Consider the following 23,779-nt stretch of genomic DNA (forward strand, 5'->3'; position numbering starts at 1 on the left):
GTCATTCTGGGCTATATTTCATAGAGTTGGGGGGGGCTATTTGGTGTGGTTTTTGGGGAGAAGGTAATGACCAAATAATTGTTGTTTAATGTCAAGCAATTAGCGTTTATTTGCAACGAAATCTTCGGCTTTTTGCACTAAACTATTGCACCATTGCTGAGAGGCAAAGAAGTGATTGTGGGTGGGGATTAGACAATGGGATGGAAAGAATTTCAAACGCACTTGGTCTCTTTTTTTCCTTTTCTTTATATTATTGATTAAATAACATTACATATGATTTTATTAGTATATAATGGCCACAAAAGTTATAAATAAATTATAAATGATACAATGTCTTCGCTAAGCATTTTTTTTTTCTTGTTTAAATATGTACGAATGTATTTCTATTTGACTATTTTAGTTTTTTTTTCTTCACCTTTCACTCCTTCTGCCATTTATTACTCCTTGCAATAATAACCCTAAATTCAAGTACTGTCTTGATTTTTTTATAATTCTTCTTTTCTGTGTGTTTCTAAATTAAAATTCTCCTTTCTGAATTGTAAGACAGTTTTTTTCTCAATTTTTCAACATCTTCCTTAAGCATTATGCTCCACTATGCTGTGCTCCATGACACCCTTTCAGAATTGTTCTTTAGAGCGCGCGATTTTCCTAGAAATTTTCATGGTTTGGCTTTTCAACCTCCTGCTGGTTAATTAACATTTTCAATTTTCACCAACTGTGTCTGGGAAAACTAAAGAGAAACTGTGCAATTTTAATTAACAAAGAATTTTTAGGTTTGAGAAAGCTTTCACATAACTTCAAAATAGAGTTATACTATATAGAATTTCTCTGGTAGAACTTTCACCTCAGATTTCTTGTATTACACCATTTTGCCATTCATATTCTCTTTTTAGAGCATTCATGTTAACAAATAACAAGACATATTTCTACATGCACTCTCAGAGTTGCTGTGAGAAGGGTTGGACGAATTTTCAAGGAGTTATTGGCTTAGCTGACAAGGAATAATAGAGCTATTACAGTGAAAAATGATGGTAAATAATTCAGTAGCGAACATCTCGCCTTGCATTATCATTTGGTAGATTGAAATAAATTGCATAACATGGGATTTTCAAGTTCTTGGCGGGGTTGAATAATTAGTACAAAACTGTACTAAAACGTGTCATTTAAGAAATTGAATTTTACAGCACTTCTGATAACAAAAAAACAAAAGGTAGATAGAGCATCTAAATAAGCAGATAAAATAGCCTTTTTCTGATAACTGGACTTATACTGAATACCCAAGCTAGAGTCTCAGTGGATCAGTTGGTATTCCAATGAAAACTTAACATGTATTTTTAGTACTTTACTATTTTCAAGCGCTTCTGTATTATCGTCTTTTCTTTGTGTTTGTTCCTGTCTCGACTGTTTTCCTCTGTCCTAGCCGTCTTCTAAATCCGTTTTTAGAAACAGTCGTGAAAAAAACCAACACAAAGACAAGTCGATAATCAAAAATCACTTGAGAACAGTCTTGTGCTAAAAAAAAACATGTTCATTTTTTATTGGAATAACACCATTAGTCCAGTGAATTAATGAAAAGTAATGCCCAATGCACTAACAATGAACCACCTTAAGAGCGGCTGATACAGAAACGAGTTTGGCATTAAGAGATCTGTTGATACAAATACACATTCACTGCAACTGATCCAAACAAGACTGGTCTGCCATAGTACAGAAACGGAACTGTATATACCTCAAGCACACAGAAGCCGAGATGTAGAGCTGGAGAACCGCCTTAGGGGTTGCCTGCGTGCTGCCGAATCGCCTAAGGTTTAAGACGCCATAAGGTACGACCCATAGACAAATCTTAAATACCCAGGCTTAGTTTTTTTTTTAACTGCATGAGATTTAGTACAGACAATATTAAGACTTTCTTCCTTTTATCATATACAAAAGGCTTTGTACTGCTTAAAAACTGTTTTTAATTAAACAATATTTTGCATATCACTTTATTCTTCCAAATATATATAACGTATGTTAGATATTTAGTACTAAAACGAAACTATTAATAAATCTTTAAAAAAAAGTAATATATCAGATTGATTTGTGTTTCATTTTTAATTTATAAATTATTTAGCACAATTCTTATTAATGAAAAAATCTATATTACCATTTAGTACATAATTGTACTAAGTGGATATTTTTTTTCGTTAGTGCTAAATAATGTAAAAGAACATATTAAAGAAACAAATTTTTAATCTCCGTACATCAGTTTGAAAATATATTTCAAATTTTATTTAGTACATGATTGTACTAAGTGTACAATGCCATTCATCTGCGTCGTTTTTAAGTACAGAAATTTAGCAAAAATTTGTTTATGCCTCTATTTGTACTAAATAATCAAGACGGCATGTTTTGACCATGTTTGATATTTAGTACAGGTAAGATTTAGTACAGATGGGAGTGTGATGTTTTATCCTCTATATCAATTTTCTTTTTTCCTTGCAAAATTTGTAGCCCTGGGTCCAGGGATAACCCATTATCTCACTACCCTAAAGCGGTCTGCAGACTAAAGGCTTGTACGCACTTTAGAACTAGGCATAGCTATTTGGCTTAACTACTCTAGTTTCTTATCAGTCACGATTTTTTGGAAAAGTTTACTTTAAAGTTTACTTTTTTCTCAAGAAAACAATAAAATTGCTCGCTGTTTCAGATTTTGAGACCTTCGGGAACTGGGCTAAACCTCTAGTCTGAAGACCGCTTTAGCCCAGTTTCCGAAGTTTTGAAAACCCGATATAGCAATAGCAACTAATTTTATTGCCCTTTCTAAATCTGATAGGTCATATGTCTTTAAGAAACCAATCCTGATGACCATGTCACATATAAGATTAATATTAAGATTGAAACTTTCTGAACTGCGAGAATTCTGTTTCGCTCGAAAACTGACCGAATCACAGTTGGCACGCATGGAAAATTGCTCAAATTGCCTGTCACACGATTCAGAGAGCAATTAATACGAACAGTAATATCTTACTCATCGTATTACTCCACTAGAGTGTACTCTTCCTAACACACGTGATTTTCCATTTGAAATTTTGTATTCTATATACCTCTCTCTAAGGGTTTTCTTAATATTAATATTAATATTAATCTTATATGTGACACCACGGTCAGAAAGTAGTATAATCACTTTTGCTTTAGTATCAGGGGCTAAGGCTAATTAATATGGGAATTATGAAAATTGTTCAAAATTATTACTAGAGCGTACGGCCTATTCGACATATATCAGTCCGGTGCACGGCCGTATTCCACCAATCCTAATCTTTTATTACTTTAACCACCGTTATGTGACACCACGGTGAATTAAATTCATCCAAAAAATCTTGATTGATAAGGAATTAGAGCAGTTAAGCCATGTGGTTAAGACTTAGGTTTGAAGGCCGTATAAAGCCTAGAGTACGGGGCTAAATTCTCACCTTGCCGTGGTTTAACCAAGATTCCCTCACTCTCCTTAAGAACGCAATCCTCTCGATCCCGTTCTATTGAGGGAAATTAACTCATAAATTTCAAAATTATGACCGTTAATGATTTCTACAAAGTTCGAGATTTAGCACATGTCTGTACTAAATGTACTAAATTTAAAATAAGATACATTTTCAGTGTAATAGCTATCTAATTCTGCGATTTACTTAAAGTTTTTTGGTCGTACAGAGAATTCTAGCCCTTTTCTATTGTACCTACTGTGCGTAGCCTATAACTTCCGTTTCAATTCAGTAAAATCATCACTTTTCATCACGAGAGTGCATGTTTTTTCACTAGTGAAAGTTCTAAAGCTCTGCATGAGAAATTGTGGGTGGTAAAGCTCCCATGAGAGACAGTATCATATCGTGGTAAAGCAGGTAAATTGAAAATGATGGACGCCCATGAAGAACAATAAGTGTTCTCAGTGACAAACACGCTCCTCAACTTTGCGGAATATTTCATGGAGAATTTACGCAAAAGTTGTATTTCATGTCGCATCTCTTAAGACATTTCTGTGTTGGATGGGGGTTGGTAAAAAGTTCTCAGGAGAACATTTCTAACCCAGCATAGATTCACCTAAAATACAAAATGTGTCTTCTGTGTTGTGTTGTGTGTGTGTCTCAAAGAGGGGGGCAAAAAGATGCTAAATATACCTCCTATACACATATATTTATGTCTTGTGCTAAAAAAGTATTAAAAAGGACGTATTCTATATTTCCTCCACATGTTGGTTTGTTGTCTTCCTCTTTTTTTTCACCTAAGATACATTACATTTTGCTACGACATATTCTTCACTGTTTTTCTTTTTTCTCCAAATTCAATAGTACTTTTTTTTGGATACAAAAATAAATATTGTTGCATTAATATTTCTTCTTTAAATATGCTTTTCTTTCATAAATATGTCTCTTAAAGATGTTGTAATATTTTGTTGCCATTCGTGTGTGTGAGTTCTTTTGGAACCTAAATCCACATATTTTTTTAGATGGTTTTCACACCAAAAAAATTGCTCTGTGCTCAGTAATTTTTCATGTTTTTTTTATAAAGAATTCAGGGAATAAATAGCTTTTGACTGTGAATTTTTTTTGAATTGCAATGTCATTTTGTCGTGCGTCGAAAGGATTTTGTGAAATTATTTTTTGGGATAAAAAAAGAGTATCTTTTTATTTAAAAAAAAACAAAGGTGATTCTTTAAATATTCATTTTCTCTTTACATTTTTTTTTAATATTTTTCTCTCTCATCTTATGCAAAATACTCTTGATAGTTGTTAGTTTATCAGAAAATATATTATAGCATACTTATATTGTGTACAATGTACATAATTTTAATGATATTTCCGATTTTTTTTTTCCTTAAGTTTTCTCCACTCTTCGAACAGAAATTTACAAAAAGACTTTTGGAGAATTAAACAAATCAACAAAATGATATTTTCGTACTTAGGGATGAGACTTTATACTAAGATCTTCCCCTAAATATTTTTTAAAAATTCTTTTAAAATTATTTTTAAACTACCAAGAACGCAGTAAAAAAACAAAAATCTGTTTGATAAATTTTACAGAATTCAACAAAAAAAGAAAACAGAATTTTCATCTAAACCTCTCACTTTTTTTTATACAATTAAGCTTCGATTTTGGACTAGAATTTTCCTTCCTTCACATTGATCTTGTGGTATGTCACTGCCTTATAATTTAACCTTAGTTCCTCCTCCTAATCTCCCATATTCTTCCACATTTAAAATTCATTTTAAACCTAAGCACCTAAAGTTAATTCCAATTACAATATTCAATTAACATTAATATATAGTTTAGGTTCTATCGTAAAATACAATTATGGTATTTCATCTTCACTTATTACTTGTATTACATATATTTTTTCACCGTCATCCTAACGCTTTCCTCATGATGCTTTTTCTTGTCAAATTTCTCTCTTTATTTTCCTCTTGATTTTTTTTCCGACGTCTACCTTTGACTACCTAATAATAAAATACCTAATATTTCTTCACGTTTTTTTTCAATATCAATTTTTTCATCATCTCTGAATAGGAGGGAACCAACGTTATTAATCTCCTTATGAAATATAATAACCTTATTGAGAGGATGTGTAACAAATTACAACATCAAAGCAAGAACTCCATCATTTTTCCTCTTAAGCCGTTTTTTTTTGCTGCTCGTTCTCTCTTTCTTCTTTTTTCGGGGGAGAAAATTGAGCTTCTGAGCTTCCTACGAAATGGATAGGGTTGAAAATAGGGGATTGAAGCTCTATTATAGATATGGAGAAAAGCCTTTAAGAAGGAGCTTTTTTCAGCAGCTTCCTGCTTTGGGGATGAAAGTACATTTCCCATCTGCAGTTTTTCCCATTTAATTGCTCAAAAGCTCAATTTGCATTTACCATTTACATTGCATGTTTTTGTGTGAGGGTGGGAGGGCAGGCGATCCTTTGTGTATTACCCTAAAAGTAAGGTGCTAAATGTGTCTTGGAATTTTACGAGATTAGTGTGAGAGAAAAAAAAAAGGATGAGAGCATCTTGTGAACGATGATGCTACGTGCAAAATTCCTCTTCACATTCAATCTCACCCTTGTTTTATTGCCAATTCGAAATCACTCATTTTGACGAGGATTTCTTCAGTGTTTATTCGAAATTGGATTTTCGTGTGAATAGCTAGGAAAGAAAGCGTAAAACTCAAGTAAGACATCGAAGCAATATGTGAGAATTGAGTGGAAAAAAGCTCAGACAAATAGAAACACTGCAAACAGTTTTAAAAGCACCCCTTTAAGGATTCCTTTTCAAGAGATTTAAAAGAAAACTATTCCGAAATCGATTCTTTAAAGATTACTTCTGAATAGACTTTGAGAAGGTATTTCTAGAATCATTTTCTTTGAAAATTCCTTTTGAATAGATTTTAAAAAGCCATTCGTAAAATCCTTTTTTTTTCGAATAGGTTTAAGAAAGTTATTCCTAAAATCGATTCTTTAAAGATTCCTTCTAAAAAGACTTTAGAAAGCTATTCCATAATCGATCCTTTAAAGAGTCCTTTTAAACAGACTTTAGAAAGCTATTCCTAAAATCGATTCTTTAAAAATTTCTTTTAAAGAGACTCAAGAAAGCTATTCCAAAAATCAATACTTTAAGGATTCTTTCTGAAAAGACTTTAGAAAGCTATTCCATAATGTATTCTTTAAAGAGTCTTTTTGAATAGGTTTAAAAAAGCTATAACTAAAATCGATTCTTTGTAGATTCCTTCTGGATAGATTTTAGGAAACTTTTGTAAAATCAATTCTTTAAAGATTCCTTTCGAATAGAATTAAAAAAGGTGTTTCTAAAATCGATTCTTTAAAGATTCCTTTCGAATAGACTTTAGAAAGCCATTCCAAAATCGATTCTTTAAGGATTCTTTCCGAAAATACTTTAAAAAGCTATACCAAAATCGATTCTTTAAGGATTCTTTCCGAAAATTCTTTAAAAAGCTATTCCAAAATCGATTCTTTTACGATTCTTTTGGAATAAGTTTAAGAAAGCTATTTTTAAAATTAATGCTTTGAAGAATCCTTTTGAATAGATTCTAAAAAGACATTCCTAAAATCTATTCTTTGAATATTCTTTCTCGAAAGACTTTAGAAAGCTATTCTAAAATCGATTCTTCAAAGATTCCTTTCGAATAGAATTAAAAGAGGTGTTTCTAAAATTGAATCTTAAAAGATTGCTTTTGAATTGACTTTAGAAAGCCATTTTAGAATCGATTCTTTAAAGATTCTTTTCGAATAAGTTTAAGGAAACTATACCTAAAATCAATTCTTTGAATATTCCTTTCGAATCGATTTTAAAAACCTGTTCTCAAAATCGATTCTTTAATGATTCCTTTTGAATATATTTTAGAAAATTATTCCAAAATCAATTCTTTAAAGTTTTCTTTCGAATATATTTTAGAAAGTTATTCCAAAATCAATTCTTTGAGGATTCCTTTTGAATAGATTTTAAAAAGACATTCCTAAAATCTATTCTTTAAAGATCTCTTCTAAAAAGACTGCAAAAAAATATTTCAAATGAATTCCAAAACATTTTTTCGAATATACTTTAGAAATCTATTCCTAAAATCATTTTTTTTAATATTCCTTTAAAATAGACTTTAAGAAAGCGTTTCCTAAAACCAATTCTTCAAAGAATCCTTGTGAATAGACTTTAGAAAGCTATTCCAAAATCGATTCTTTAAAGATTCCTTTAAATTAGATTTTAAAAAGCCATTCCAAAATCGATTCTATAAAAATTCCTTTAAAATAGATTTTAGAAAGCTAATTCTAAAATAAGTACTTTAAAGATTCCTTCCGAAAAGACTTTAGAAAACCATTGCAAAATAAATTCTTTAAAGTTTCCTTTTATATGGATTTAAGAAAACAACTCTTAAAAATTCGATTAATAAAAACGCATTTAAGAATCTTAAAATCATCCCTCAAAAGTGACTCTTTTAAAACTGACTTCAGTGCAATTTTCACAGTTTTCTAATAATCTACAGTGACTACCAGGAAAAGAAGCGGCTTTTACATCGACATTCACGCGGATTTCTTAGTGATATTTATTCATTTTTTTTATTTTTTTGGATAAGGAATATTTTCCTTAATTTTTTTATCGATTTTATTTTTTTGTGTTGAGTGGTACGTGTCTTGATGAGTAATGTTTTACGATCTAACTTCTATTGTTCGGCTAAGATTCTAGAGTTTTCTTTTAAAAATTCTGTTCTATATATTTTTTAATTTTTTTTGTTCATTTATAAAACAAGCTCTCGCACAATTCGGTTCACCTGAAGCTTTTTTGTTATTTAATAAATAGGATTATACTCTGTGTGTGATTCAATGAGACACAAACTGTGTATTCTTTTTTTTTTGGAAAAGAGGGTGTTTACAAATTACAGAAAGCACTAGATGTGATAAAACTACAAGATATTCTCTCTGTCTTGATATTTAGGAAAAGTCAGTCTATGTGAAGCTTTTATTTCTGGTGAAAAATTCCTTTTTTTTTGTAAGCTTGGTTTTTGTTAGTTAATTACGTGAATTTATTTGGGTTTTATTTAGTGTGAAGGCGCCTAAAAAGTTCACCAACTAGTTTTTTGTGGTAAGAGAAAAACCAGAAAAATTAAAAAATTAAAAGTGAGACAAAGGAAAAAAAAGTCGTAAAAGTGTGTGTTATAATCCCTCCAAAAAAGGAAAAAAAAAGTTTTCACACAATTCGTCATCTTGCAAAGGACACTCTACTACAACTACAACAACGAGAGATTTATTCTTGAGTGCATTCTTCATAAAAGTGCAGCATTCAAATAAATATTTATCTCTTTTTTTTATTCCTTTTATTTTTCTTTACCACCTCTTTTTATTCTCTTATACCTCAGTGACAACGATACTGAACATTTTACAATTAAAAATGAGATATTGTACAATTTGCAAGCCAAACTTGCTGTTTTTTTATATAGCAGTAGAATTGTTTTCTTCACTTTTTTTTCAAATTTTTTTTTCATTCTAACTTTGTTGCTTTTTTGCCATTCTTCCTCAAAAGGTATATAATTAATTATAGGTAATTCATCTTTTTTTTTCTTTATGTGTAATGCTAAAATCTAAATATATCTGTGGCTATTATTGTTTCATCTTATTCCACAATTTTTTTCTCTCTCACTTTTTTTTCTTATCTCACCCCTTCCGTTATTGAATATAAAAGGATTATACTTTCCATTTTGATTCTCTTTTTTTTTACTCACGAGACTGTTTCATTCCTTTCGCGAGGTCATGCGTTTAGTCCTTGACCTCGAAGTATTTGTATGTTGGATTCTCATACCCATTGATTTGCATGTTGGCCACATGTCTCTCCTCTGGTGTCACTGGAGCTCCAATAGTCTACAAAGAAAATTCAAAAGTTTTCAAGGAGCCACTTCAAAAGGCAATTTAGGTGAAGAATTCAAATGGAAGTTTGGAAAATTGAAGGACTTTTACGCCACAAGGAAATTCAAAATCTACATCATTCTTATCTCCTAAAAAATCACAAGAAGGCAATTATTGGCACATTATCAATGGACATGACATCCCCAAATCGCGGAAATAGTAAATTACCGTCCGAAAATTGCCCATTAGATGAATAAAATCATCAATTAATTCCCCTTAATGTAGTCATAGCAATTTATCCGCAGGTAAATCAATGATTCCTGTCAATTAATGGAAATGTAACCTGAAATTTGGCTAGCAAACGTTAAAACTAGTTGGAATCGTTGGAATGAACGTGATAGAATTGTCTATGTCAAAGGAATTCCACCGAACTTGAGGGACTCTGAACTAATTGAAAAGTTTAATTAAGATATACACTGATTAAAGCCAAAATGATGGAGTTTTCAATAGAATCCATTCATGTCCTATAGTGGACGTGAAGGGTTACCTTTTCACAAAGATCTAAAGAATTTGAGTGGATTTTAAATGAATCTAATGCTCTAGTGGCTATTACAGAAATTACCTTTAATTGAAAACTTTTAATATATCGCACCTTGAAAATTTTAGTAGCGTATTAAAGAGGGTGTTTGACATGGAAGAACTTAAAAATTTGATTATAGTTTTATTTTATAATATAAATATCAGGGGCCTATCGACATCTCATTTTTCCATACGTTTTTACATAGAGGCACTGAAAACTATTGGCAAGTTTTTTCCTAAAGAGAATTGACTTATCAGTTTGATATATTTCGAAATCGTACATTAAAAGCTATCTAAAAAAAACATATTTCATAATATTCACCAAAACAGTACAAGAACTACGATCAAATTTGTTTAAGTCGCGGTGCAATATCTGCAAAATTTTACAAGGAAAAGTGAAAAATAGCTTCACTTTTTATTAGTCTTGATGGGCCCCTGATTAATATTAATATTTCAAATCGAACTGTTTGCTTATAACAATATAGGCACAAACTTATAATTTTTAAATTTATGGATCATTTTATGAACATATTTCCAGAATAGCTTCACGTTGTTTTCATGTTTAAAAGTAAATATAATTATGTTGCATACAACTTTAGCAATAGAACGATCAAAAAATGTATATAAAAAGAAGAATCGGAAGAGTAGGATACCTTTCAATTGGAGCATCTTTAAAATAGATTTTTTCAAGAACCAATTGGGAAGCTAAATTACATTATGCTAGGACGCAGTTTCATTTAAAAATAGGAGGATAGAGTTATTTTCAAATATTCCTTATTTCAAGTGATGTACCACTTCCCCCTATTGAAAATAAACTCAATAATTTTGATAAAAAAGAAAAAAAATTCTTGTGAGGGTCGTTCAGAGAATCTATAGAAGCCAAAATCTTAAGGCAATCGCATGGATGGTCGCCTTGACCAACAGGAACTTACACTAAGCGCTTCTCCTAACTACCTATTCTCTACGATAAACCAATATAAACTAACTCTAATTACTAAACCTCTCTACGATACCCCTACGTGAGGGGTAAATCTTAGGCGAACATTGATAACGCCTGAGAATTAAGGAGATAAACTCCCTCCGGATGCGTCAGGGGTGGTTATCCTTTCAGGACAGGAAAACTCGAATAATTTTGCCAAAGCTTTCGACGCTACAACGCGCCTTCGTCAGTGGCTAAAAAGAAGGGAAAATTTTATTCACGCGTTCTAGCGTTCTAGCATTTCGTCCTTAGACACCTATCACCGGAAAAATCTCAATCTTGAATTATTGAAGGTCAAATGTCATCCATTCTGGAGGGCCTAATTTTCAACGGATTTGGTTAAATTTGGACTTTTTTGAAAGATCTTGCAATTTTGAGACTGCATCGGTCGCAATTGGCAATGAATCGGAAAAAATCACGGTTCTGTAATTTAGCTGTAATGGAGCTGTAATTTAGAAATTCTGTTTTTCGAGTTTTCTCCTGTTTTTCGACCCGCTAAAATTTCTTGTTTTCGATGATCCTCCTAAAATGACATAATATCGAGACCAGTCTCTTTATTTTCCTCCTCTCCATCATCATTTGTTGCCTAATCCGCTGAAATTCGTCAAAAATCTGTTCTCAAGATTTGCCCAATTTTTTTTGCTTGATATTTGGATATATTTTGTTGTTAGTCTAGCTGAACATTTCGTCCCTAAGACACCTTTCACCGGTTAAATCGTTATCCTAAATTATTTAAGGCCTATTATTCATTCGATTTGGTCAAAATAACCGTGTAATATATTTTTGATTTTTTAAAATACCAACTTTTTAAAATACCAACTTTATGAACCATTTTTTTAATTTCGAAATGATCTTATGATGATTTATAGACAAAAAAGGCAGAGCTCCTTCTCATGAGTTCGAGCACCTCGCAAAGCCACGGACGCTTTGCCACCCTTTTTAATATAAATTATAAAAGAGCCAAAGAAATTTCAAAATGAGGTATCGTATGACGTATGTGATGTACACATATTTCTCGTAATATCCACCAATTAGGTACATAAAATTAAAAATTGTAGAAATTCTTCACAACACACCTTTTAAAGCAAAACCCGGTTCAGAAAGTACGTAAAGTTTTTTATTAACTTATTGAGAAATTTATAATATTTCAATACGCTACTAAAATATTCACAGTGTGATAAGTATGTGCAAAAAGTTGGACCTATTTCTAGAGAAATTATGTCAACATTAGGAAAGTTTCACAATTAAATTCATGAGAAAGTCCTACAGAATATCATATCGCTTGGATCAGAAACTATGCAAACTTTCTTGTACCTGAATTTTAGCAAATGACTATGCAACAATGTATCTTTTATAATAAATACCAATACAAAGTAAGTATAGTTAGCATAGTTGCTGATCTAAATGACGACATATCGTCCGATATACTATCAGAATATATCGCAAGACTTGCATTTTGTAATTTGCTACAAAAATATTACACATTTTATTGTTGATCGACATAAAATGACTCACAATACGATTTTTACTAAGAAATGTTAAAAACAGGAGGAGAAAACAGGATTTTTAATTCCCCTGCATCATAACTTATTTTACATAATAAAAGGTTTTGTAAAATACGACAAAAAATTGCACTATTTTTTGCCCTTTTTCCAAAAAACACATTTAGATTTTTTCAAAAAATCATACGTTTTAGTACCTTCAAATAGGCGAAAGTGACTATGCTTGATACGATCCAAGCTTGATAATAACTATTTTTTTCCTACGTTAATCAATAATTATGACTCACAGCAATATATTTTAATAGCTGGTCCTAAGCCTCACATTTCCTAAAAAAAAATTAGGATCCCAGCTCTTTTTCCCTAGTTTCAGGAAGCAAAAATTAAAAATGGGCCCAAAACTGTAATTTCAATACACGATATTTCATAAGTATTTCTTAATTAATGTCGCTGTTCAGGAAAACTACTATCATAGGCACATAGAGGGTTCATCAGTATTAATATTTATGTAAAAATATTTTTACTTGGGGACACTGGTTTTGTGGGTGGTGACAAATTCATAAATTCTACCTGTGTCCATCCTATATTTTAAAAAGGGTCCATGAATGATAATTTATTTGTGGCAACTCTATCATTAGATGTGATTATTTCATAATTACACCTATTGTAATCCGCCAATTTTATTGACAATTGACATAGCCTTCAACCCTGTTGCCTGAATTTTAAGGTTGCAGAGTGACATTTTCATGGACTCAAAGTGAAAAAATGGTTTTCGCTAGTGCCCTAATGTCACAAAAACACGGCTTAGAAAAATTACATAAAAGTGATTTTAAAACTAATAACCAGTCGTACAAACGATTTAAGCAGATAGATTAGAGTTCCGTCTAAATATTGATGTGCAATTTTTTGTATCCGGTGAAATTTTTGCAGTGAAAATAGGCCTCCGATTTGTCGAATCAATTATTATACAGGAAGGCCCCGGACCCGACTTGTATAAAAGTCGGCACTGAATTTTCATTTACTTCTTGAGGGAAATCTAAGGATTTCCAGGAACTATTTGAGGTTGGATTATGAACCTAATAAGTGAGACATTTTTTTGTCATAGTGCAAGAATCGCTTCGGTTTGTGTGGTAATCAGAAAATAATCACAAACCTTGGACATCATTTTACAGTATCAAGCATGGTCACTTTCCCCTATACTTCGTTTAACTTACTTTTCAAAAGAAATGAATAAGTGTTTTGTCTTCACACAAATCTGCTATAAGTAATAATGTCTATTCTTCGAAAAGTATCCAAAAATCAACATCCAATCAATGAATTCTTCATTGAAATTGAATTTATTTTTAATTCAATTTTATTAAAATTTTCAGAAAATATTGCTTAAATAATCCCTCATATAATTAAAATTGTTATTTTAAGACAAGATTTATATTTGAGAATTTGTTTAAAAATTGAAATGAAAATCCATAAATTTCTGAAAAATTGCGAAAGTCTTTAATCTCCCCGAAATATTATTATTGTTACGGCTCTGTTCAACGGAAGTACCGAAAACAAGAGGAAGAAACTGGTCCGAAGTCGGTCAGACTATTTCCTTACTGTGATAAAAATATTCCTGGAAATTCTGGGAAATTCGTTCTATATTCGGACTGACTCTCAGCTGTTTTTGCGGCTTCTACTAACGGCTCTTTCAAGCCACCGGGCTTAAAGCAGTAGTGCGCCCTTGTGTAGGCTACCCTCGCCAGGGGTGCCTCGAAAGAGTTTTAAATCAAAATCAGAAAATAAAATTCCAGTTCTCACTGTCCGGAAAATAAAGGCCTCTAGATAATAAATTTCTCAACAGAAATTGACCCAAGGAATATTTTTAAATAATCTATCCTCTATCTTAATACCGGATTCAGACCTGAGGTTTAGCCCAGTTGCCAAAGGTCTCAAAAATCAAAATAGTGCCGATTTTATTGATTTTTCAGAATTTAATTGATCATTTGCCTATAATATCCAATCTTAAGTCATGTTTTACCAAAAAAACTTGCCTGATAAGGAAAACTTGCCTGATAAGGAATTAGAGAAGTTAAGCCATATGGCTAAGCCTTAGGTCCTTGACACACTTAAGACTTAAGCCGAGAGACGGCTTAATAGAAAATGATAGAAATGTGGTTTAACCCTTATTTCTAATATAATTATGATAAGCCGTCTCTCGGCTAATCCTCAAGTCTGCCAAAGCCCTTAGGCCTGAAACCCGTATAAGGTTCCTTGAGGAGGACCCGTTGTCCTTACGGCAGTTAGAGCTGTTAGAGCCAATTGGCTGCTGATAGGTTTTAGAAACAGTATTTTGCCGATGAATCTGACAATGGGAGATACGATCTATGAAATAAATACTAGCTTCTAAATCAAGCTTCGCACACATTGTGGCTTCAAAAATTTTGTATTTTTTCCATATTCCTTCAATGAATCTGATTTAATAAATCTTAGGGATTGGTGATTCGATTGATTTATCAAAAAATAACAATGCTTTTTTGAAGAATAGTCACAAAACATGGTAACCAAATATTTTATTCATTTTTACTTTTGTATAAATCAATTTATAAAAAATACAACATATCAAAAAATAATGTTATTCTCAGGAAGAAAAAATCAATATTTTCAACAATTTTCATAAAATAATGCTTTAAAAAAATCAAAGAACAAATTCATTAAAATTTCAAACTCTAATTGTCGCGATATATCTTTCCTTTCACTTTTTACTCGTTAAATTTTATTTCTTTAACGTTATTTATTTTTATTGGTATAAAAAGGTTTAGGCGCTTAATAGCATTCAGAGCTTTCAAAGCTTCATTCAGTCACAAAGCGCGATGAATATTTCAAATATTTATTGTACTGTGAATAACTGTCCAAACAACGGAATATCCCGTCTGACCAGGTAAGCGTGGATTATAGCCTCAATTAACCCCTATCTTTCATACCTTACTTTTAAGAAGCTCCCATACAAAGTACCCCTTACTAAATATATGTGAAGGACACTGTTTTGCGTTCATGATGGTGAGCAGCGGAACTACGAAAATTATGTTGCCGGCCGTGTTGCTCGGCTGTCAGTGACAAGATGGAATATTTTCCAAAACATTTCATTTGTTTTCAAAATTATCAGAAAGATTCTCAGTGTTTTTAGTGTTTTTTTATAATAATAATAAATGTGCGTGAGTGCGTTTCGTGTAGAGAAAAGTGTCGTGGTAACTATAGACAAATTTCCAATCTTGAAATACGTGTTTTTATTTCCTTTCGGGGTATTTTTTAGGACACAATTTTTTTCATAATAGTTTTTGCTTTTCTAAAGTGTTAAATCGTTCATCGTGGTTCAATAAAACATATCCATATCTTTGTAGCTTTTGTTATTTGTATAAAATTCGAAGGTGAAATCAGGATGTGCAATTGACAGTTTCATTCCACCGCCATTAATATCCGTGGCAAGATTCAGTCCTTAATTTGTGCCTACCACTCGGATCTTGCCGATGAGGGCTAAAATAGTTCCTATAGATGGGTGTTAATATAATGGCTCAACGCTGGGCCCCCTTACCCTGTGTCAGACGGGATTGTGCAAAATATTTAAATTTTATTTGAGCATTTTTTTTGTTCAAAAGCATAAAAAAATTGAGAGGAGAACGAGGAATTTCTATGCTCGTCAAAAGCTATTTTTAAGAGAAAAGTTATGGTGAGTTTTCGAAAACTAAATGTGAACAATTCTTATGAGAATTACTATTAGTTCTTTAATATGCTTCAATGTCAAAAACAGTAACAATATGAATGCAACAGAACAAATTTTCAACTATATTCAGGAGTTTAGGGAACTTTCAACGAGTATACCTCTGAACCTTAAACATCAAGTGCTCTTCTTGGGGAATGTGAGATAGTCTTACGGGAGTTCGTCAAACTAAAGAGTTTTAATGAATTCAAATTTGCGTATATGTTTATATTTATGAAAATAGCAACAATTAGAAGTTTGATAAATCCTAAAACTCATTAATTTACTGGTTTCGACTGAAACTTGGAATAATTTAAACACAACTTAGTAAATTAAGTCCCCGTAACTTTGTCAAACATTTAATAAATAGAAGCAGTGGGAAGTTTGGCAAGATTATTGAGAGTCAAAAGCTTTAAGTTCATGTCCCTTATACCCCTTATACCGGATTGATGTCGACTCTGATAAATTGCAATTAGGAGAAACTCTTAGAAAGCAAAAGGAATTTGTAACATTAAATTTTGTGAGAATTTTACGAACTTTAGTTCAATGTTAATTGTATTTATGTACAGAGAAATCGTCAATCAAAGCAAATGACACTCAAATCATCCAATTTTTTCTCAGTGGAGACAGGAAAAATTCCTGCCTCCACCCAGAATCGAACTGGAGACCTCTCGTTAACTAGACGAGTGCTCTACCAACTGAGCTATTAGAGGCCACATGCTCTGCTTGACTTGCTACTAAATTTTGATTCCCTAAAATCCTGGTTAATTTTTTAAAAATCTTTAGGACGGTTATGTAATAATTTTAATTTTTAATAAATCAAATAAATAATTTTTAATATATCAACATTTTTTAATGTTAATTTTACACCTTATTAAGGGTAAAATTAACATGAAAAAGGGTAACTTTAACCCCTAATATACCTAAAAAGGGTAATATTAACACCGATTTTGGATCAATACTGCAGGGTAAAATTAACATTTCCGGAATGTTATTTTAACTTTTTCGGATTTCTCTCAGTGAAGGAAGGAAGAAGGAGTGCCATTAGGATTTAAATTTAAGAACTCACGTTAACCTGGTCAACTTCAATGAATCCTTGTGCTTGGGGTGATCGGGATGCGCGCCACTTAGCCACAGCCACTCCCACAAAGACAGCGGCCATGAGGGCGATTCCGGCGAAAGCCAGAGTGAAGTAGACATTCCTTCCCTCGTGTCCGGGTCCCTGGAACACTTCCCGACGCACCGAGTAGATCTGCCGAGGAAGCAAAAAAGAATCAGTTAAAGAAGCACAACAATTGATTCAATTTCAGTCAACTTACAGCTTCTCCATGGCCCAGATCATGTGCCAGGGCATGCTGCATTCGTGGCTCAGCTTCCTGATGAGCTACAGCAGCTGCCACTTCCTCGACGGCTCGTTGAACAGCTGCATCATCGACTGTAGGAAGTGCCGTGACAGCCAAACTGCCAAAGAGAAAATCAATTACTGAAGTAGGTACAACTTCTGCTTCCAGTTCGACATCAATTAGGAAAAGTCTGCTAGGGATGCATTTGGTGGAATGGTAAAATTTTCATGAGGAATGTCAATTGGTCTCTCATCCTTTCCGTTTTTCTCCCTCAAAGACTTTCCACTTGTGCATCAAATTGAATTTCAAATTTGCAGCAGGAATAATCGTGTTTTACTAAAACACGTTTCCCTGGAAAACTTTCTGACTATAAATGGTAATTTATTGATATTCTTATCTCCTTGACTATTTCCTCTTAAGAATTGTTTTTAATTAAGTATCTGAGAAAGAGATGCTGACTCACCCAATTGTTGTATCTTCATCCTTGGCGTCTTTCTGGTCAGCTTTCTGGTACTTCCTGGCTTCCTCTTCGTTGGCCTTCTCCTTCATCTGCTGCTGAGCCTTGACTGTAGCCTCCAATTTCTTAGCTTCTGACCTCAGTTTCTCCTCACGCAACTTCTCACGCTCCTGGGCACGTTTTTCCTTGCGCTGCTTCTCAGCCAGACGCTGCCTCTCCTTCTCATTCACTTTGCGTTCAACTTCTATTCGGTACTTGTCCAGAATTGCCGCCTCGGCTTCCTCAGTCATGGCCAGCATGGACCCAGGAGTCTCATCCTTGGAACGCAGAGCCTGGATATAATCATCCATAAGCTGGGAGATCCTGCCTGAGAGATCTGGGTAACGCTTCAGCATCGACAGTGATTGATTGACAGCCCGATCAATGTCAATGAGCCGCTCAAGGGTCCGGGAACGCTCAGAAGCAGCAGCCTCAAGGCCACCAGTTCCGCCAGAACTCAGGAGATGCCGATAGTGAGCCAGGGCATGTGCACGATCCTTATGCAGAGCACGAAGTAATTTCTGCAGACACTTTTCCACACGATGAGCCTGCAATTTGGTCAGAATGCAGACATAAGTTAGGACAATTTGTCACTCTTTGTCTCTTTAATTAATCCCCTCTGCAAAAAAGGCATCCAGGGGTTGGGGATGAATTTTAACAAAGAAGAATCCAACCTCACACTCCCAGCTCCCAGCTAAAATTGGTATGCATCACATTACTGAGACAGAATTCAGAGAAACCTACATTTGGTGGTTGCTCTGTGAGAGCCTGGGTGTAGCATGTCATCGCCTCACGTTTTCGCTGATTGATGTGAGCCAGGACTCGTTGCTGATGCATTGCAGCCAGTTGGTGCTTCTCGGCATTGCCCTCCTCCTCGAGTGCCTGAACAGACGTCTAAAATTCATCAATCAGGAAGGCTTCGTTCGCCAACGCTCTCCTGGCACGCGCTTCGTCTGCAACTTACCTGGAATCTGGCAGTCATACGTTGCTTAAAACTCTGGGCTGCCTTTGGGTCTGCCAAACGCATATCCTGGTACTTCTCTTCGAGATCCGACCAGTCCTTCATCACACGAGTCACCTTTTCCCGATGAGCTTCCTCCAGTCGCTGCTGGGCTTCCTGGGATGATCAAAAATATACGTTTTGTAAAAACGGTTAGAGTAAGAACGGTTAAGACAAAAAAAATTAGCAGCATACTAGCTCAGGGATCATTTGGAAAGTATTCTGGGAAGTATTGTAATGTCCTTCTGGGAGCGATTTGAGAAAGCTTTTGAAGTGAAAATTAGTAAAACCTTGTTAGTTGTACTATTTAACTAAATAATAAATTAGTCCTGAATTTGTGAAGATTATTTCAATCTAAAAGCTTCTAGGTATACTCTCGATGCTCCTTATTAACAGCGTACGTTGATTTTAGAGATATGGATTCGGCCAAACCAGGCTGATAATCCTGTTTTAATTGCTCAAATTTAACCATCAACAAATGATTGTAATTAAAAGTTACGTGATTAATCTATAAATCTACAAAATTTTCTACCGCTACTTATGTTACTGAAACCGAAAACGAACTTAAATCTAAACTGATTTTTCTCTGTTTTTCTTTAAATTAACCCACTGAACGACTTATACGAACGAGGCATAATTAATACCCCTAACAAGATATTTAAATCACTCGATATATTCCTGATCCGTGAAAATTTAAAACAAAACCGAATAGTATGTTACCTCCGTCATCCAAAGCTTCAAAAATATGCTGTAGTCACTGAAAAAAATCACAGACAAACTAATTCTGGTCCTATATAGATGAATAAAGATAAGTCATTTAATTCAAAATTACAGGGAATATCGTGGAATCCTCCGAAATTAAAAAAAAAATAAAGAAAATATTTATCATTGCAAATTGCAAAAAATGAGAGCATTAAGTCGTCCTTTCGAAACTGGTTTGTATTCTTCAATTAAAATTTTTAATTGTAAAAAGAGAAAAAATAATAAACTTTATTTCAGAATTTACGAAACGATTTTAGGACCTTTTAAATCGCTAAAGATTACTCATTTAGAAGTGTCTTTTTGATATATGGGACCAATGGCAGCCAAAATCTTAAAAACGAAAATCCCGAATACCAAAAGCCCGAACGCCAAAATTTTGACTTTCGATATTTTGGCATTGTCATTCTTTAACTCATAATTGAAAGCATTCGGTTTTGGCACAAAGCTTATAATTTTACAATGTTTAAGCTACCTTTATTTTGGAATTAAAAGGTATACCCCTGTATTATATCGGATGTGTAAGCATTTTAATATAACTAATCATCAAGAATATTGCATACAAGAAGCTTTAACGAAGCTTTTAACTAAAGTGTCTTAAACCAAAAAAATTGACTTAAAGATTTTTTTTATCTTTTTACACGTCTTTAGAAGACCAATTTAATTTATTTTTAGTAACGATTTCTAACATCAATCGTGATAAATTTTAAATTGAATTTATGTATGGAAGATAATGTACGGCTTGAGGCTGGAGGTTTAGCCTAGTTCCCGAAGGCCTTAGAAATCTAAATAACAAACAATTTTGTTGATTTTTCAAAATCTAATGGATAATTTACCCTTAATTCAATGCTAATCAACAATTTCCTTAAAAATCTTACTTGATAAGGAATTAGAGCCATATGGCTAAGTCTCCCGTATAAGGGTCTAAATAGACACAAACCGATCCTCAAGAATATTTAGTCAGTAAAATTTGATAGTACAGATAAATCCCAAATTGTCATACACTGACGGCTTATGCTCTAGACACACTTACGACTTAAGTCGAGAGACTACTTACTGGAAAACGATGGAAATTAACTTTAACCGTTGTTTCTAATATTATGTAATTACGCTAAGCTCTCTCTTGGCTAATCCACATGTCTGTCAAGACCCTAAACCGTTTCTCTACTTAAGCCGAGAGATGGATTAGTCAGAAAATTATGGAAATGTAATCATATAATTATTTTGATTATAATAACGTTAATCCGTCTCTTGGCTTAAGTCGTAAGTCTGTCTAGGTCATTAGGATCATCGATTAGAAGTCTACCCTCATTTAGTAGTCTTCACCTGATCCTCTGCTGCCAAATTTTACTAGCTAAATATTCTCCATTATCAAGCTGAGTCTATTTAGGACCTTATTTCAAGCTACATATGTAACTTTCTCAAGAAAGCTAATCGTACAATTGAAGTATTTTTTCCTAGCAGTAAACTCTTCTATTTAAAAACTATTTAAAATCTAAAAGGTACCTAAATTGATTCGTATTCTTCAAGTTTAATCTTAAGAAATTTATTTTTTTATCGTTTTTAAATATCGTAATTTCGAACCAACTGTCTTATTTTTCTGTAAAATATTAGTATGGCACTGGTAATCCCAATATTTTACTATTTTTTTAAAATAATTTATCCCTAAATTTAATTATTGTTTGGTAATTATTACGTTAAGTTATCTCCCGACTTAAGCCGTAGATTCGTCCAGTACGTAAGGGCCTTGACAGACCTGAGGATTAGCCGAGAGATGGCTTACCATAATTATATTAGAAATAATGGTCAAACTACATTATCGACATTTCCACTAACAAGGGGAGGAACCCAACTGTCTCCCGCGGATCGGGACGAAACTTGGCATGTAAGTAGGGTCCATATAGAAAGTTAACCAGCCACTGGCTTTTTACTGTGCGGCCATTAGAAGTAGTCATTGTGACCATTCATAGTCATGAATTTCTTATATATGAAAGATTCTTTTAACATTTGTTGCTATTTTTATTTGACCTGAAAATGCGTTTTAATGATATTAAAGCTTGGTTTGTGAGTTACTGATGAACGTCAGAACCCTTTCATGCGATACACCTTCATGGTAATGTCATAGGTCATCCGAGTAAACATTATACTTTTTCAAGGAAAATAATATCTTTAATATCAGCGAATTTTTCTTTCAGATTGTTTAAAAATAGCGAATGGGAGAAATTTCTTATTCTTCTGTTCCTTTTTTTCCTCTTTAAATTTTACTGCTGCCGGATTTCTTTTACTCTCTTTTTCTTTTCGTCTTCATTTTTTTATTACAAAAATGTTTGTTTTTTATTCATATGTCTGCCATTTTTTATTCGATTTTGATGAGTAAGTAGTCGTTAGGAAGGTCCAAATGAGCTTTATAACATACCCAAAAATCATAAAAATCGGAAAATTACAACTATCAAAATTTCAAGGTCAAAACTTTCAAAGCGATTTTAGTGCTATAGAGGAGGTTTGACGATGTTGAAATATTCTACAAAATTATAGAGCGGATTGAGACGTTTCATTTTCATATAAATATTAATGTTTATGTTTGGTCAAGTAATTTTGCAGTTATAGACAGAAAACCGAATGCAACTGGAAGACCATATCTTCTGTCCTAAATCACCTAAAGTAGCATATCGTGAAATTCTTTTCTTTCTAATAAAGTAGTATCCCGTTAATTAAATAAAAATATAACTGCAATAATCTTGCGTAATTTCCATTAATATTCAAGGAAGTCTAATATCTATATATTTGCATTGTTCGAATAAATAAAAGATAGAGTAGGAGAATACAATAGTTCATATTCAATTTTTTGCAAGATTGGAAGATATTTCGCAGATCCCTAATGATATCATAGGGTCAGGTCAGGATGACAAATTTCTTGCTTTTCCATTTTGCCGAATACCACTATCTTCTATCTCCAAGGGAAATGCAGTTTTCCAACAATTTCCAAACTCGATATCTCGCATGAAGGAATTTGTAACGCAAAATAGGTATCAAAATTTTCTTATATATTTTTTTTAATAAATTGTGTTCTTCCTGAAATTGTGCAAAAATTTTAAATTACATGTTGATGATAATGATTACTTATGATAAAAAAATCCAATATTTTTATATTGTATAGAAAATGTGTATTTTTGAAAATTTCAGACTAACTATTATTGTTTTTTTTAATTTTTTCCAAACATTTCAAAGTAGAATTTTAAAAAGTAAATTAAAACTCATATAGACAAAACTAACCACATAATTTTAATATAATTCGCTATTAATGTAGTCAAACGTTAATTCAGCCGAAGAAGTATTTTTTATCCTGAAAATTTGATAGTTGTAATTTTCCGATTTTTGTGATTTTTGGGTATGTTATAGAGCTCATTGGGACCTTTCTAACGACTACTTACTCATCAAAATCGAATAAACAATGGCAGACGTATGAACAAAAAACAAATATTTCTGTAATAAAAAAAAATTGAAGACGAAAAAGTATGCAATGTGGATCTTACTAGAAAGAAAAAGAAATCCGGCAGCAGTAAAATTTAAAGAGGAAAAGAAGGAACAGAAGAATAAGAAATTTCTCCCATTCGCTATTTTTAAACAATCTGAAAGAAAAATTCGCTGATATTAAAAATATTATTTTCCTTGAAAAAGTATAATGTTTACTCGGATGACCTATGACATTACCATGAAGGTGTATCGCATGAAAGGGTTCTGACGTTCATCAGTAACTCACAAACCAAGCTTTAATATCATTAAAACGCATTTTCAGGTCAAATAAATATAGCAACAAATGTTAAAAGAATCTTTCATATATAAGAAATTCATGACTATGAATAGTCACAATGACTACTTCTAATGGCCGCACAGTAAAAAGCCAGTGGCTGGTTAACTTTCTATATGGACCCTACTTACATGCCAAGTTTCGTCCCGATCCGCGGGAGACAGTTGGGTTCCTCCCCTTGTAAGTCGTCTCTCGGCTTAAGTCGTAAGTGTGTCTAGGGCATAA

At 32.9% G+C, this 23,779-nt stretch overlaps 1 protein-coding gene across 23 annotated transcripts in view; it reads right to left on the reverse strand.

Moving 5' to 3' along the window:
* Positions 1-226: 226 nt before the first annotated feature.
* Positions 227-23,779, reverse strand: part of LOC129809648 (amyloid-beta-like protein) — a 57,753-nt gene continuing 34,200 nt past the window's right edge. For 7 of the 23 annotated variants that reach the window (XM_055859645.1, XM_055859634.1, XM_055859633.1 and 4 more), the window contains 6 exons: positions 18,952-19,104; positions 18,732-18,869; positions 17,955-18,535; positions 17,468-17,609; positions 17,218-17,400; positions 227-9,373 (listed from right to left, as the gene is read on the reverse strand). In XM_055859645.1, the coding sequence (XP_055715620.1) occupies positions 9,272-9,373; positions 17,218-17,400; positions 17,468-17,609; positions 17,955-18,535; positions 18,732-18,869; positions 18,952-19,104 (1,299 nt within the window). In that variant the 3' untranslated portion in view covers positions 227-9,271. Of the gene's footprint in view, positions 9,374-17,217; positions 17,401-17,467; positions 17,610-17,954; positions 18,536-18,731; positions 18,882-18,951; positions 19,105-23,779 lie in introns of all 23 variants that reach the window. The other 16 variants (XM_055859629.1, XM_055859640.1, XM_055859627.1 and 13 more) reach the window with 3 other exon arrangements.

Source organism: Phlebotomus papatasi, chromosome 1 (genome assembly GCF_024763615.1).
Source record: "Phlebotomus papatasi isolate M1 chromosome 1, Ppap_2.1, whole genome shotgun sequence".
NCBI classification, from domain to species: domain Eukaryota; kingdom Metazoa; phylum Arthropoda; class Insecta; order Diptera; family Psychodidae; genus Phlebotomus; species Phlebotomus papatasi.